This window comes from Macaca mulatta, chromosome 12, assembly GCF_049350105.2.
Source record: "Macaca mulatta isolate MMU2019108-1 chromosome 12, T2T-MMU8v2.0, whole genome shotgun sequence".
NCBI classification, from domain to species: domain Eukaryota; kingdom Metazoa; phylum Chordata; class Mammalia; order Primates; family Cercopithecidae; genus Macaca; species Macaca mulatta.
In genome coordinates, this window is record NC_133417.1 from 94,432,057 (window position 1) to 94,448,910 (window position 16,854).

The window sequence follows — 16,854 nt, forward strand, 5'->3', positions numbered from 1 at the left end:
CAGGATGTGCCACCACGCCTGGCTAATTTTTGTATTTTCACTAGAGATGGGGTTTCACCATGTTGGCCAGGCTGATCTCGAACTCTTGGCCTCAAGTGATGCACCTGCCTGAGCCTCCCAAAGTGCTGAGATTACAGATGGGAGCCACTGCACCTAGGTACTTTTCATATCTCATTCAAAACCTTAACATCTCCCTCTTCAAGATAGAATGTCGACTTTTTTCCTCTCTCTTTTAGTTAAAACTTGAAAAGGATGGATCTGCTTCTTGCAGAAAGCTGTGAAAAGATTGTTTTGCAGAAGCAATGTAAATAAATGACTCTACCTCTTTAAGATTAACCGTGAATTAATGAATAGAAAATGCCCCATCAGCGTTTAATTATTCATTTGATATATTGATGAATTTCTTTTTTTTAATCAATTTTGTATTGTTTTACCCTTTTAGCTATATTCTTCTTCCCTTGATGGCACAATTAAACTGTGGGACTATATAGATGGCATCTTAATAAAGGTATGTGGATTGATCTTTACTTTTCCTTATGTGAAAAAAAAAAAGGCAGTGTAATTTAATGGTAGATGTACTGTTTCTTTCTATAAGGCCAAATATTTAAATAGACTTCCTAAACAAGTTACAAAATAGCATCAAAAAAATTAATTTGACTATATAAAAATTTTCCACTTGTAAAAGACAAGTTAAAGCTGGGAGAAGATATTTACAAAAGATACTATTCCACATATACAAAAATATTCCCAAAAACCAATAAGGAAAAACTAAAAGCCTGGTAGAAGAAATTGGCATAAAGTAGGAATATGTAAATTCACAGAAAAGAAATACAATTAGCCAATAAATATGAAGAGCTGCTTAAACTCATTAATAAAGAAATCTAAGACAAATGACACAATATTTCCCCTCATAAATTTAGCCAAATTGTAGATTGAAAAAAATCTAGTGATAGGTAAAGTATAGAGAAACAGGCACTTTTGTACACAATGAGAGTTAAAACTGAAAATCAATAAACACGTTTTGCTACAGCAGTCTCACTTCTAAGAATCTCTTGTTGAAATAATGGCCTGTACACAAAGGCCTTATAGCATTGTTTATGGTAGGAAAAAAGTTAAATATGACCTTGAAATCAGTTAAAATTATGATACATTCAATACAATACCATAAAACCATTAAAAAGAATCAGATCTAGGCCGGGCGCAGTGGCTCAAGCCTGTAATCCCAGCACTTTGGGAGGCCGAGACGGGCGGATCACGAGGTCAGGAGATCGAGACCATCCTGGCTAACACAGTGAAACCCCGTCTCTACTAAAAATACAAAAACTTAGCCGGGCGAGGTGGCAGGCGCCTGTAGTCCCAGCTACTTGGGAGGCTGAGGCAGGAGAATGGCGTGAACCCGGGAGGCGGAGCTTGCAGTGAGCTGAGATCCGGCCACTGCACTCCAGCCTGGGTGACAGAGCGAGACTCCGTCTCAAAAAAAAAAAAAAAAAAAAAGAATCAGATCTATATGTAGGAAACTTGAAAGGGTATTTAACAAATATGTATCAGTTGTCTTCTATAGGCCAGTACTCTCCTTATGTTGGGAATACAGCAATGAGCAAAATAGGTAAAAATCCCTGCCTTAATGGATTTTATGTTCTACTGGAGGGAACAGACAGTAAACACTATGGTGCTCTTTATCTTTCAGACTTTCACAGTTGGATGTAAACTTCATGCCCTCTTTACTGTTGCCCAAGCTGAGGATTCTGTCTTTGCTATAGTAAATAAAGAAAAACCAGGTATGGTGTAATTAACTTACTATGTATGGCACTGAGTGGCTCTTTACATTTTACAGTTTCTCAAAATTTAACATTTTGGTTTTAATCTGAAGCTAACAGTTTTTAGAATGGGCATTTAAATTGCTTTTGTCATTATTGTGTTCATTTGGAGAGGCTTTGTATAAGTTCTGAAATATGCAGTGAGGGAAGGATTATTTTATATGTAGTTGCAATAGCAGACTGCAGACCTCAAATTTTAAATCTGCTTTACAAAGATGGATAGAATTTGTCTTTCTACTGAACTTAAATCTGTTATTCTTAAGCATCACTATCATTTTATCCATCATTGAACACTTCTTACTCTTTTGAGTCAGGGTGGAAATGGCATAGAAAATTGGTTGATATTGGCCAGACGAGGTGGCTCACACCTGTAATCCCAGCACTTTGGGAGGCCGAGGTGGGTAGATCACAAGGTCAGGAGATCTGGACCATCCTGGCTAACACGGTGAAACCCCATCTCTACTAAACAAAATACAAAAAGTTAGCCAGGCGTGGTGTTGGGCACCTGCAGTCCCAGCTATTCAGGAGGCTGAGGCAGGAGAATGGCGTGAACTCAGGAGGTGGATCTTGCAGTGAGTCGAGATAGCGCCACTGCACTCCAGCCTAGGTGACAGAGCGAGACTCTGTCTCAAAAAAAAAAAAAATTGGTTGATATTAAGAACCAATAATGTGACTCAGTTATTATTAATTACATTTTCACTGTCTTTGGAACATTACTCCATTGAAACTGCTGTGCATCAGCATTTTAGGAATTCCTAGAATATTGTCAGTGATTACAAATAATTGTCCTTTATCATAGAATTCGATGAAACAGAACACTGACATGAGGTCACATCTAAAGAAATTTTCTGATCCCCAGATTCAAGAATGCTACTGTATCCTGTGGTGTCCTCTATAAAATACAGTTGTGTTCAGAATGAAGAATATGAAGCAGCTTTAAGATGATAGTGGGGCTGGGCATGATGGCTGACAACTGTAATCCCAGCACTTTTTTGGGAGGCCAGGGCAGGAGGATTGCTTGAGGTCAGGAGTTTGAGACCAGCCTAGGCAATATATACCATGACCCTGTCTCTGAAAAGAAAAAAAAAGAAAGAAAAGTAAGTTAGATATGGTGGCTATAGTCCTGTGTACTCAGGAGGCTGAGGTGGGAGGATCACTAAACCACCTCCAAAGGACATTTCAAAAAATGTTCTGGAGATGGCAACGTTCTTAAAAATAATTCAGTCATCTTGCCAGATGACTACTTCAAACATAGCACTTTTTTTGATATTTAAGTTCGATCATGGATTCCTGATAACAGTTCACATGTTTACGAAAAATTCAGATTCCTAATCTTCCTGATGAGCAGTTGATCACTAGGTTTGGGATGTACTTTAGGAATCTGCATTCTTAATATCATCCCAGATGATTCTGCTCATCACTCATATTTCTTAGCAACTTCCTATACTCACTCCATAATTCCTCAGTTGGAAAAGTAGTTGCCAATAGCTGTAGCAAAACTTTTTAGCCATGATGCGAAACACTGACTGCACATAACATGAAGAACTTAGTAAGTTTCTGTGTGCTGGGGCCTAGTTTACTGAAAAAGTTCTCAGTTGTGTCTAATATGCAAGACAGGGTGGAAAACTACTGATCTAAAGTAAAGATCCTGTGTTGTAATCTAAATTCTTCTCATAATGAGATCTATTATTAGTCTTCAGTACTTGGCATATAATGGGCAGCCAGCATATGAAAATCTGGATAGCTGCTACATAAAAATGTGAGTCAGTCTTGAAAAGATCCCCTGTGCTTATGGCTTACTTACTGTACCACGGGCCTCTCATACTCAAATACAAAAACATATACATATATATGTACCCTTTTTGTGTTATCTGTGTTCCACAGCCCAAAAGCAGAGTCTCTGAAAATCATATTGCAGTTACTTATCTGGTTTAAAAACAAATTAGGCTCCTGTTTACATGTTATTTTTGATGGTATTATTTCTTGATTATGTGTCATATAGTCATTCACCACCTAATTGAGCACCCACCATGTGCTGAATACTGTTATGGTTGCACAAAACAAAACACTTCTAAGTCCCAGCAGTAAACTGACTAGATCAGTTAATATGATACAGTAAGATGAAAGGTGGTCTAGAGAAAAATAAAGCAGGGGGCGGAAATGGGCAACATAGGAGGAATAAATATTAAATAAGAGAAGAAGAGCTGTGCAGCTGTATTGGAGAAGGGAGGCGGGCGGGAGTGAGCCAGTGAAGAATAGATTATATTTAGCATCATAGGCTATTGGAAGGACTTTTGCTTTTACTGTGAGTAAAAAGAATACCCTTAAGGAGATACTTTTTAAAGGGATATAAAGAGAAGAATTTGTCCGTATTACAAGAAAGGAGATTTTACCCTATAAATATTATGGCAGGCCCATGATAGCATTTCTGAAAACTCTCAGATGGTTTGTTGCATTTGGTTACTCAGGTCACCAACATTCATATTCTTTTTCCGTTTTAACACTCAGCTTAATACTTTGGAATGTACAATGCACCAGTAAGACACAAGTTGATTTCTATTTCTATATATTTGGGGCATTTATGTACATGAGTTATGGAATTAGACTTCCATTTAAAACTTGTTCATTCAAACAGAGTCCAACTTTAAGATATATTTTGTTCAAGATTAGCCTAGAATTATTATCTTGGCATCAAATACATTCTAGAGTACTGATTAGCAGTTTCATAGGGCCAGGCACAGTGGCTCACGCTTATAATCGCAGCAATTTGGGAGGCAAGACAGGTGGATCACTTGAGGTCAGGAGTTCGAGACCAGCCTGGCCAACATGGTGAAACCCCATCTCTACTAAAAATACAAAAATTAGCCAAGCGTGGTGGCACAGGCCTGTAGTCCCAGCTACTCGGGAGACTGAGCCAAGAGAATTGCTTGAACCTGGGAGGCAGAGGTTGCAGTGAGCCAAGATCACGCCACTGCACTCCAGCCTGGGTGACAGAGCAAGACTTCATCTCAAAAAAAAAAATATATATATGAATAAATGCACATTTGCGCTCTCTAGAGAAGCTTTATATTAATATAGCTTCCTTTGGCTAGATATATTTCAGCTGGTTTCAGTGAAACTGCCAAAATCATCAAGCCAGGAAGTAGAAGCCAAGGAGCTGTCCTTTGTTTTGGATTACATAAACCAGTCACCCAAGTGCATTGCCTTTGGAAACGAGGTAAATTTTGTTTTGTTGGTTTTCTGTTTTGTACCTAAAATTTCTTTCCTGCAATCTCTCTTCTGAGCATTTTATGTTACAGTGCTTTTATATTTCCTTGAATTACTATATTTTTATTAGTCACTAAGAAGCCTCTTCATTGCTTTAGCATGTATTTATGGTATACATTTTTTTAGGACTATCCTTATTTTTGTGTATTCTGTCCTATTGCCTCGGTAAACTCTCTTAGACTATGTGTCTTTAGAAATTATGGCCTCCCTGTTCATAATTAATATGCCCATTATAGAAAATTTGGAAACTACAGAAAAATATAATGAGGAAATAAAACCTATAATCTTACTAGTGATCATTGAAGAATCTCTTTCTAGGCTTTTTTCTTAACATTCTTAAAATAGCTTTTCCCAAAAAGAATTAAGATCAGAAGTCTTTTTATCTTTTTTTTCACTGAACTTTGCAGCATGTGTGTATACTAACATGTTTTTCATAAATAATAACTGATGTTTATACTGTGATTTCTTCAGCCATTCGCTGTTAACAGTTACTTTACTATTTTAAAATCAAATGCTATGAAAAGCCTCCGGACATCACTATAGGAGCATGTTTCTTTAGTCTTAAGTTTTGTAGCATTATTCTGGCATTATTCTGAAAAGAGTTAATTTCTCAGAGTAAACTTTTTTAACATCATTAATGTCAGCATTCTTCAGCATTGTTAGTCATCAAATATATACAAATTAAAAACATAGCAACGTACCACTTTAGGTCCACTAGAATAACTAATATTGACAGGATATAGAGCAAAGTTAGATCCATTTACCTAGCGATTCCATTCCTACATAGAAAGAAATGAAAACATAACCACAAAATGATGTGTACAAGAGTGATTATTCATAGTAGCTCCAAAATATAAATTAACCCAAATGTTCTTCAGCAAGAGAATAAACAAATGTGATATGTATGCAGTGGAATGCCGCTGAGCAGTAAAAAGGAGCTAATAACACACATGAAAATGTGGGTGAAATTCAGAAAGATGATGGATGATGTTGAGCCACAGAGGACAAGCACAAAAGAGTGTATATTTTACCATTCCATGAACGTGAAATTCTACAACAAGCAGAGAAATAAGCTGTGGCGATAGAAACAGATAAGTGGGGTGAGGACATTAAGGAATGACTGTAAAGGGGGGGGGGTGCATTTCTGAGGAAGGAAATGTTCGAGATCCTGATTGTGGCAGTGGTTATGTAGATGTACATGTATGTCAAACATTGCATTTTAGTGTATGTAAATTATTCCTAATGGAAAAAAATTCTAATCATTGTACTTTAAGCTTGAGAGTCTAGTTTTAGGATTTAAGACCTAAGTTCATCTTTTAATTTTCTATCATTGTTTTAATAGTATGATTATTCTTTCTATAGCCAAAGTAGAAGATATCATATTAATATACCCTTATCAGCTGAACAAAGTTACAGTTAACTTTCGTGGGGGAATGTTTCTTTTTAAAGAGTGTTAGGCTGGCGTGGTGACTCATGCCTGTAATCCCAGCACTTTGGGAGGCTGAGGCGAGTGGATCACCTGAGGTCAGGAGTTCGAGATCAGCCTGGCCAACATGGTGAAACCCGGTCTCTACTAAAAATACAAAAATTAGCCAGGCGTGGCAGTAGGCACCTGTAATCCCAGCTACTCGGGAGGCTGAGGCAGGAGAATCACTTGAACTCGGGAGGCGGAGGTTGCAGTGAGCCGAGATTGCGCCATTGCACTCCAGCCTGGCGGATAAGAGCGAGACTTTGTCTCAAAAAAAAAAAAAAAAAAAAAAGCGTTGACTATTTTTATGAATGTTTATCTTCTTTTTGAAATACCAGGGAGTATATGTTGCTGCAGTACGGGAATTTTACTTGTCTGTTTATTTTTTCAAAAAGAAAACAACATCAAGGTAAGAATTATTTTTTATTAGCTTTATTTTATTTCCTCAAGGGTTCATTATAATTTCTTCCTTGTACCTATAATCCAGAGCTATTCCTACTTTTATATTACAAGAGAGTGTAAGACTGTGAAGTATAGAGGTATCGTTTTTAACCATACTGTCACGAAAACCTAGGAAGCTTTTTCTAGCCAAAAGCCCTATACACCTAAACTCTAGTCTGCATTCTTGGAGTCAGAGTTGGATGTAGTTTGACAGAGTTTCACCACATGATTCTCATTGCCATTTTATGAATGTAGGACTGAATATAGGCTTTGGGATATGTAAATTTTAATTGGATCGGATTTAGTCTATTTGATCCCCAATGCACCTCAATTTAAAACATATTTGAAATGGAGATATCTACCTAACAGAGTTGTAATGATGAATAAGGTGACATATTTAGAGCAGCTAGTGCTAAGTATTGAGTAGTTACTATTTGAAAGTAATAACTACCTCTTCCCTTTTACCTTGCCAAGATTGCTTTCTTTTTTTTAATTTTTTTATTTTTTTGAGATGGAGTCTTGCTCTGTCGCCCAGGCTGGTGCAGTGGCATGATCTTGGCTCACTGCAACCTCCGCCTCCTGGGTTCAAGTGATTATCCTGTCACAGCCTCCTGAGTAGCTAGTACTTCAGGCGTCTGCCACCAGGCCAGGCAAATTTTTGTATTTTTAATAGAGACGGGTTTCACCATATTGGTCAGGCTGGTCTTGAATTCCTGACCTCAGGTGATCCACCCGCCTTAGCCTCCCAAAGTGCTGCGATTACAGGTGTGAGCCACCATGCCTGGCTGATTGCTTTCTTCTTAGTATAATAAGGATCCTGACTTCTTCAGAGCCTGAAGATTGACAAGTATTCAGCCAAAGAATAAGAAATAGGCTAGATATTATAACAAGTAGATTGATCCCTTTTTATTTGTCCTTTCAGATGCATTAGCCATTGTCTCAGATCTAATGTCTCAGGTTTGATTATGCCTCATGCTAAAATGTAGGTTCAGTGAGAAATTTGAACAAGCTTTGCCTAGGCGAAAAAAAATCACTAAAATCTTTACTTAAATGTCAGTGGCTTCCATAGATAAATTATTATGGTAGAATATTAGTTACATGAATTTATATTGTATATTAATGTACATTTACAAAACAGCATGCTTGATTCTTGATCAAAATTTTCTTTTTAAAAAAAATCCTGCAGTTATATTTATTGAATTCAGAGCTCTACAATTTCGGTTGCTATTGCTGGGAACTCTGCTTTACTTAACTACATCACCACTCACCAAGAGACTTTAATAATTAAGGGAATTTGTTTTTTTTTCCTAGGTTTACTTTATCATCATCAAGAAATAAGAAGCATGCTAAGAACAATTTTACATGTGTAGCATGTCACCCAACAGAAGACTGCATCGCATCTGGTCACATGGATGGCAAAATTCGTCTTTGGTCAGTTTACTTATGAAGAGCATGGCGATCATTTATGTACTATTTTATGTTAGCCCTGTAGAACAGGGCTATCTCTGAGTCCAAGGAAACAGCCTCCCTTTCCTTTTTTGTGTGCTTTTCATTTCAGACTTACTGTTTCAGGATTTCTAGCCTTGGGCTTATAAAGCAAGTGAAAAATTTATTGTTGCCTATAATCATTTATGGAAGAAAACTTTTTTTGTTTGCCTTTATCCTAAAAGGAAAGACTGACAATAGTGAATATCTAGGAGGGTACCACAGATGGCTTATTATTTATGGAAGTCAGTCACTCTGGTTAGAAATAGAAAGTGTGCACACTAAGACCAGAAGGCTTCATATTATGATTTATTATGTTTGGTTATATATTATGTTTATTATATTTGGCATGCCATTATTTTCCTAACTTAAACCTATGGTCAAAATAAGAGTTTTGTTTTTCTCCAATAGGAGGAATTTTTATGATGATAAGAAATATACATACACATGTTTACATTGGCACCATGATATGGTTATGGATTTGGCATTTTCAGTGACAGGTAAGTGCAGGTTTAATTATTAAAATGAACTTGAAGTATATGAATCAAGTGTTTTAATTCACTGTATGTTTAGTTTGGAAGATTTAAAAGTGCATAGGCCAAATGAATTCCAAATACTTGTGTATTACCCCTGTATTTGAGGCTTTGCTCAGCACAATGTACTGAGGGTTTTGAAGCCCTTCAAAGCTCTAAAGTGTACATTTGTGATAAAAATCTCTGTTGTTGACATAAATAACCTATTTAAATTATATGACGTTTTGAAGGTATGTCTGTCTACATAACTGTGTGTCCTCCATAACTGTAGCTTATCAGGTGCAAGTAACTATTCTAACACTTTACATCCATTATCTGATTTAATCATTGACCCTAGGAAATGAGCGGCATTATACTCATTTTACAGATAAAGGAAGTAGGATTTGGATTTGATAATTAGCCTAACATGACATGGCGAGTAGGTGGGATTTAGACCTGGTTCTGATTTTAAAGCTCTTGTTTTTAACTGTTACATGGCCTTATTTGACATTAACTATTTTAAATTAATCTCCATCATTATTTCATTTAAGTTGCATGACTTCTGTCACAGCTTTGTGTAGTGTAGCTATAGAGAGTAAAAATACCTTTAAAGTAAGGTGGTCTTCAATAGAAATACAGAGAAGTACATCTTGTTTTTGTTTACTTTTAGCGTCCTCACACCCATGTGGTGAAAGTTATGTCAGTTTACTGTGACTGGTCCTGTAAGAAAGTTACTACAGGCCGGGCGCGGTGGCTCAAGCCTGTAATCCCAGCACTTTGGGAGGCCGAGACGGGTGGATCATGAGGTCAGGAGATCGAGACCATCCTGGCTAACATGGTGAAACCCCGTCTCTACTAAAAAAAAAATACAAAAAACTAGCCGGGCGAGGTGGCGGGCGCCTATAGTCCCAGCTACTTGGGAGGCTGAGGCAGGAGAATGGCGGAAACCCGGGAGGCAGAGCTTGCAGTGAGCTGAGATCCGGCCACTGCACTCCAGCCTGGGCGACAGAGTGAGACTCCGTCTCAAAAAAAAAAAAAAAAAAAGAAAGTTACTACATACTAGAGAAGATTGTGTGCCTAAAAATGAGAAGCCAGGCTGGTTCAACATACACAAATCAATAAACGTAATCCATCACATAAACAGAACCAAAGACAAAAACCACACGATTATCTCAATAGATGCAGAAAAGTCCTTCGACCAAATTCAGCAGCCCTTCATGCTAAAAACTCTCAATAAATTAGGTATTGATGGGATGTATCTCAAAATAATAAGAGCTATTTATGACAGACCCACAGCCAATATACTGAATGGGCAAAAACTGGAAGCATTCCCTTTGAAAACTGGCACAAGACGGGGATGCCCTGTCTCACCACTCCTATTCAACATAGTGTTGGAAGTTCTGGCCAGGGCAATCAGGCAGGAGAAAGAAATAAAGGGTATTCAGTTAGGAAAAGAGGAAGTCAAATTGTCCCTGTTTGCAGATAACATGATTGTATATTTAGAAAACCCTGTCGTCTCAGCCCAAAATCTCCTTAAGCTGATAAGCAACTTCAGCAAAGTCTCAGGGTACAAAATCTGTGCAAAAATCACAAGCATTCCTATACACCAATAACAGACAAACAGAAAGCCAAATCATGAGTGAACTCCCATTCACAATTGCTTCAAAGAGAGTAAAATACCTAGGAATCCAACTTACAAGGGATGTGAAGGACCTCTTCAAGGAGAACTGCAAACCACTGCTCAACAAAATAAAAGAGGACACAAACAAATGGAAGAACATTCCATGCTCATGGATAGAAAGGATCAATATCGTGAAAACAGCCATACTGCCCAAGGTAATTTATAGATTCAATGCCATCCCCATTAAGCTACCAATGACTTTCTTCACAGAATTGGAAAAAACTACTTTAAAGTTCATATGGAACCAAAAAAGAGCCCGCACTGCCAAGACAAGCAAAAAGAACAAAACTGGAAGCATCACACTACCTGACTTCAAACTATACTACAAGGCTACAATAACCAAAACAGCATGGTACTGGTACCAAAACAGATATAGACCAATGGAACAGAACAGGACCCTCAGAAATAACACCACACATCTACAGCCATCTGATCTTTGACAAACCTGACAGAAACAAGAAATGGGGAAAGGATTCCCTATTTAATAAATGGTGCTGGAAAAACTGGCTAGCCATATGTAGAAAGCTGAAACTGGATCCCTTCCTAACATCTTATACAAAAATTAATTCAAGATGGATTAAAGACTTAAATGTTAGACCTAAAACCATAAAGACCCTAGAAGAAAACCTAGGCAATACCATTCAGGACATAGGCATGGGCAAGGACTTCATGTCTAAAATACCAAAAGCAATAACAACAAATGCCAGAATTGACAAATGGGATCTAATTAAACTAAAGAGCTTCTGCACAGCAAAAGAAACTACCATCAGAGTTAACAGGCAACCTACAGAATGGGAGAAAATTTTTGCAATCTACTCATCTGACAAAGGGCTAATATCCAGAACCTACAAAGAACTCAAACAAATTTACAAGAAAAAAATCAACCCCGTCAAAAAGTAGGCGAAGGGTATGAACAGACACTTCTCAAAAGAAGACATTTATGCAGCCAACAGACACATGAAAAAATGCTCATCATCACTGGCCATCAGAGAAATGCAGATCAAAACCATAATAAGATACCATCTCACACAAGTTAGAATGGCGATCATTAAAAAGTCAGGAAACAATAGGTGCTGGAGAGGATGTGGAGAAATAGGAACACTTTTACACTGTTGGTGGGACTATAAACTAGTTCAACCATTGTGGAAGACAATGTGGTGATTCCTCCAGGATCTAGAACTAGAAATACCATTTGACCGAGCCATTCCATTACTGAGTATCTACCCAAAGGAGTATAAATCATGCTACTATAAAGACACATGCACACGTATGTGTATTGCAGCACTATTCACAATAGCAAAGACTTGGAACCAACCCAAATGCCCATCAATGACAGACTAGATTAAGAAAATGTGGCACATATACACCATGGAATACTATGCGGCCATAAAAAAGGATGAGTTCGTGTCCTTTGCATGGACATGGATGAAGCTGGAAACCATCATTCTGAGGAAACTATCGCAAGGACAGAAAACCAAACACCGCATGTTCTCACTCATAGGTGGGAATTGAACAATGAGAATACTTGGTCACAGGATGGAGAACATCACACACCGGGGCCTGTCGTGGCGTGGGAGGAGTGGGGAGGGATAGCATTAGGAGAAATACCTAATGTAAATGACGAGTTAATGGGTGCAGCACACCAACATGGCACATTTGTACATATGTAACAAACCTGCACGTTGTGCACATGTACCCTAGAACTTTAATAATAATTTAAAAAATGAGAAACCAGGAAAAGTGATTTTTCTTTCTGCAGGTCTTCCTGGAGACTGAAAGGACAAGTCTTAGATGGTACCAAATGCTGTGGGATCCTTAGAGGCTTACTTAGGTTTAATGCCCAGAAGCCCCAGAAAATAAGAGGCACCTTCAACCCGATTATGGTTTGGGGAGTAATGACTAGTGTATGGAGACAATGTAGGCTGCTTATTTGTATTCTCTACCCTCCTTCCCACTCCACACCCTGAAAATACTAGTGAGTGCTTGGTATCCTTATGTACACGTCTGTATATGTTCCAGGCAGGGTCTGTTTTTTGTTTTTGTTTTTGTTTTCTTTTAAGACAAGGTCTCATTTTGTCACCCAAGCTGGAGTGCAGTGGCACCATCTTGGCTCACTGCAACCTCGACTTCCGAGGCTCAAGCGGTCCTCCCACCTCAGCCCCCTAAGTAGCTGGACTACAGACACGCACCACTACGCCCAGCTAATTATTTGTATTTTTGTAGAGACAGGGTTTCACCATGTTGCCAGGCTGGTCTCAAACTCCTGACCTCAGATGATCCCCCTGCCTCTGCCTCCTGAAGTGCTGGGATTGCAGGCGTGAGCTACCGTGCCCAGCCGCGATTTGAATTCTTGATGTTATATTTCAAGTAGCATGAATATTTTAAAATGAGAAATAATGGTTACAGTATGTAGTTTTCAATGAAATGTCCTTATTGACTGTGTAGGTATGAGTTAATAGAAAAAGAAAAAAATAGCTGTGGAAATGTAAAAGAAACACAGATTTTAGTTGTTGTGGAAAACTTTATAACTTAAGGCATATATGAACTGTATGCACAATGTATCATATGTGTATATATCAGATTCAACTTCTTAATTTTGTTTGTATACATCACAACTGCATACCTTTAGTCTTCAGTTTAGCTAGATTTTATCAGCCTGCAGCTTTAGAAAATTTGATAAAAACCCCGTTATCAACCAGTGATCTTTAAAACCAGTCGTTTTAGATTCATGAAAGAATGAAAAATGGTTATTTGATGGAATACTTCTGAGAAAACAGTCTGAAACAGTGTCCTATCTATGCATGTAGTCATTAAGACAGTCTCTTGCAGGTTTTTGTTTGTTTTCAAACCATTAGATTTAGGTGGCCACATTTGACTGGTGGCTACCGTGTTGACAATACAGCTATTGATCAGTTTGAGGAGAATTGATGTTTTTATAGTATTGAGTATTTTAATTTGTAATCATAACAAATACTTTTCCACTTTTTAGGTCTTTATCTCCGTGAGTTAGGATTTTTTTTCTGTAGGGTTCTCACATATATTTTTCACTAGACATTTGATGGTCTTTTGATAGTATTTTTTACTCTATATTCTAATTGACTTGCTAGTATTGAAAAATAAAAATGATTGTTGTATATTTCTCTTATAATCAGCTAAATTTACTTATTTTGTAAGTTTATCTGTAAACTATTTTGGCTGTGCCTTGATGTAGTCATGCTGTCTGTGAACATGGAAGTGATTATTTCCTTCTTTCCAGTCCTTAAGCCTTTCCAGTTTCATTTCAGTGCACTAGACATCCAGTTAACATTGAATCAAAATGGTAATAGTATTCTTAATCACAAAGGGAAAGTTTTCGATAGTTTAACTTTTAGTGTGGTGTTCTCTATAGATGTTATCCAGGTATTCTTGATGAGATTCAAAGGGTCCCATCCATTCCTGAGTTTCTGAGAGGTGTTATCATGAATGGGTATAGAATTCTGTCATTTGCTTTTTCTGCATCTATTCAAATAATCATGATTTTTTCCTTTTGTTCTGTAAGTGGGGTTACATTAATTTATTTTTCAGCTGTTAAGTAATCTCACTCTTGCAGTAAACTCTGTGATGACATGATATCCATTTAATATATCGTTGGTATAGTATTTTACTTGAGAGTTTTCATCTGTCATGAAGTTGGCTTGTATTTTTTTTATATATATAATATTTTTGGTATAGTATTATTAGGATCTTGTGAAGCAAAGTAGGAAGTGTCCTCTTTTGGTTACATGTAAGAGTATAAAATTGGTTTATTTCTTAAGTGTTTCGAAAAATTTATCAGTAAAGCTGTCTTGTCCTAAAAGATGTTTGTTTGTCCAGCTTTTCTAGTTGTCGACAGAAGAGTTGGTCAGCAACAAACTAATCAGATATCACTGGAAAAAAAATTCCTGAACCAGTGATCATTTGTCTTCAGAGTATATTAAAACATATGAAGACACTTTTTGTAGCTTTAAATGAGTTTATTTCTCTAGTACGGTAGGAAAAAATAAAGTGTTAATTATATTTTTCTTTCTCTTTTTTCCCCAAAACACCGTCCTTTTAATTTCTTTGAATGGATATGAAGGCACCAGCCTGCTGAGTGGCGGTCGTGAATCCGTACTTGTAGAGTGGCGCGATGCAACAGAGAAGAATAAGGAGTTTCTCCCACGTTTAGGAGCTACTATTGAACATATCTCAGTCTCACCTGCAGGAGATTTATTCTGCACTTCTCACTCTGATAATAGTAAGTCTAAACTTTTATTGTGAGGAAATATATAAACACCATAAATTAGCTAGCATCTGTAGGGAACAGAGAATAAAGAGACATAAAACTAAGAGTAGCATATGAGATTTAATAAGCCTTCTTTTCCTTGCATTACTCCTCTCTTATCCACCCCCATCTACCCCCAGGCACCACCAGAATTCAACGTTTTTGAGAATTATTTTTATCAAGTGGAGGCTAAGTATATTTGGTTATTGATGTGCCACTTACATTTTCAAAGTCTTAGTGTGGGATGACGTGGGGAAGTAAAGGGAAGGTTTGGAAGGGGGCATTGGTGCTTTCATAAACGTGGCATTTTCAAAAGAATACTGCAAGATTCTCTTGATACAGCTGTTACCTCGGGGCATGAGTCCTGTAGATTTGATAGAAATAGAGGTGGTCTTGTATTTCTCCAAAACTTTGTTCAACCAGTGACTGCTCAGCCTAGACTATGGTGTCTTTGTAAATCCACTTCCTTTTCTTTCAAAAAAGAACATAACTGTGAACAGTTCATTTAGTGGCATGAAAGAGTTAAACTATCTTTATTAGATATATTCTTTATAGATTTTGCATTAACACTTAAAATGTGTTAATAGGTACAACTGATAAAAAACTTAAAGACTCCAACAGAAAACCCCTATCCCCACCCCTAGATTTTCCACTAAATCACAAAATATATTCCTGATTTTCTAGTAGTACTCTGAGTTCATTGAACTTACTGGGTTGTTTTGTATTCTGGTATATTTCAGAATGATATAAACTCAGATGACTCCACCTTGAAGCTCTAACCCAGGGGTGTCCAATCTTTTGGCTTCCCTGAGCCACGTTGAAAGAAGAATTGTCTTGGGCCAGACATAAAATATACTAACACTAATGATAGCTGATGAGCTAAAAACAATAATAATATAATGTTTCCAGAAAGTTTATGAATTTGTGTTGGGCTGCATAAAAAGCCACCCTGAGCCACAGGTTGGACAAGCTTTCTCTAACCTATTGATATTTAAATACCTATTTTTTTCTACCCACAGAGATAATAATTATTCACCGAAACCTTGAGGCATCCGCAGTAATTCAAGGCCTAGTGAAAGGTATTGCAGAACTCAGTGGATTTGGAATCATGAACATTTTAAAGAGTGCATATTTCTCTGATTTCACCTGTTATTTGTCACTACTTCTGCAGATAGGAGTATCTTCACTGGTTTGATGATTGATCCAAGAACTAAAGCTTTGGTTTTGAATGGAAAGCCTGGCCACTTGCAGTTTTATTCTCTCCAGAGTGATAAGCAGTTATACAATGTAAGATTTTGATTCATTAGCCTTGAAATTAATGAAAGCTCTTTACAATACCACTGGAGTCAAGCAGTTTGTTTAGTAGCCTTTAAAACAAGATCCTGTGCAGATATTTACTTGAACATAGTATTATTCATGGTTACTTAGTTCCGTTGTTCAGAGCATAATTCCGTTGAGGCCACAGTTGCAGATTAAATGTAAGCCAGTTGGCACTCCTGCACTTGCTCTCTCTATCTTTTGTTTCAGAATGCCTTCCTATTAGCTGTCCCATACATCTGTGCCTTTGAGTCACAAGGATAAAGAAACAAAAATAGGTAGATTGACAATACAAATTTGTATCTGCTTCGTAGTGAAACACTGTCATATTCACATATGGAAGATAAAATGTTCAGTGTCGATTAAAGAGGAACACTTCTTACAATCCTGATAAGTCCAATCCAGATGTTCCACTTTTCTTGTGCCCCACAGCACTCTTTATAGATCTCTGTCATAGCAACTGTGACACTAGCTCTCTCACCATGGCCTTTAGACCCCGAAAAAAAAGGAAGCGTATTAATCTTTTTATGCTTATCTCAAGTATAATACCTGTAAATTGTAGGCATTTAGTACATTTAATAGTA

The 16,854-nt window shown here is 37.3% G+C and overlaps 1 protein-coding gene across 1 annotated transcript in view; it reads left to right on the forward strand.

Annotated features, from left to right (window-relative positions):
* Positions 1 to 16,854, forward strand: part of WDR75 (WD repeat domain 75) — a 37,104-nt gene that overhangs the window by 9,283 nt on the left and 10,967 nt on the right. The window contains exons 3-11 of the mRNA XM_001106363.5: positions 443 to 508; positions 1,688 to 1,778; positions 4,910 to 5,034; positions 6,891 to 6,961; positions 8,305 to 8,424; positions 8,890 to 8,978; positions 14,768 to 14,926; positions 15,973 to 16,032; positions 16,125 to 16,240. Coding sequence (XP_001106363.3) covers positions 443 to 508; positions 1,688 to 1,778; positions 4,910 to 5,034; positions 6,891 to 6,961; positions 8,305 to 8,424; positions 8,890 to 8,978; positions 14,768 to 14,926; positions 15,973 to 16,032; positions 16,125 to 16,240 — 897 coding nt within the window. The remainder of the gene's footprint in view (positions 1 to 442; positions 509 to 1,687; positions 1,779 to 4,909; positions 5,035 to 6,890; positions 6,962 to 8,304; positions 8,425 to 8,889; positions 8,979 to 14,767; positions 14,927 to 15,972; positions 16,033 to 16,124; positions 16,241 to 16,854) is intronic.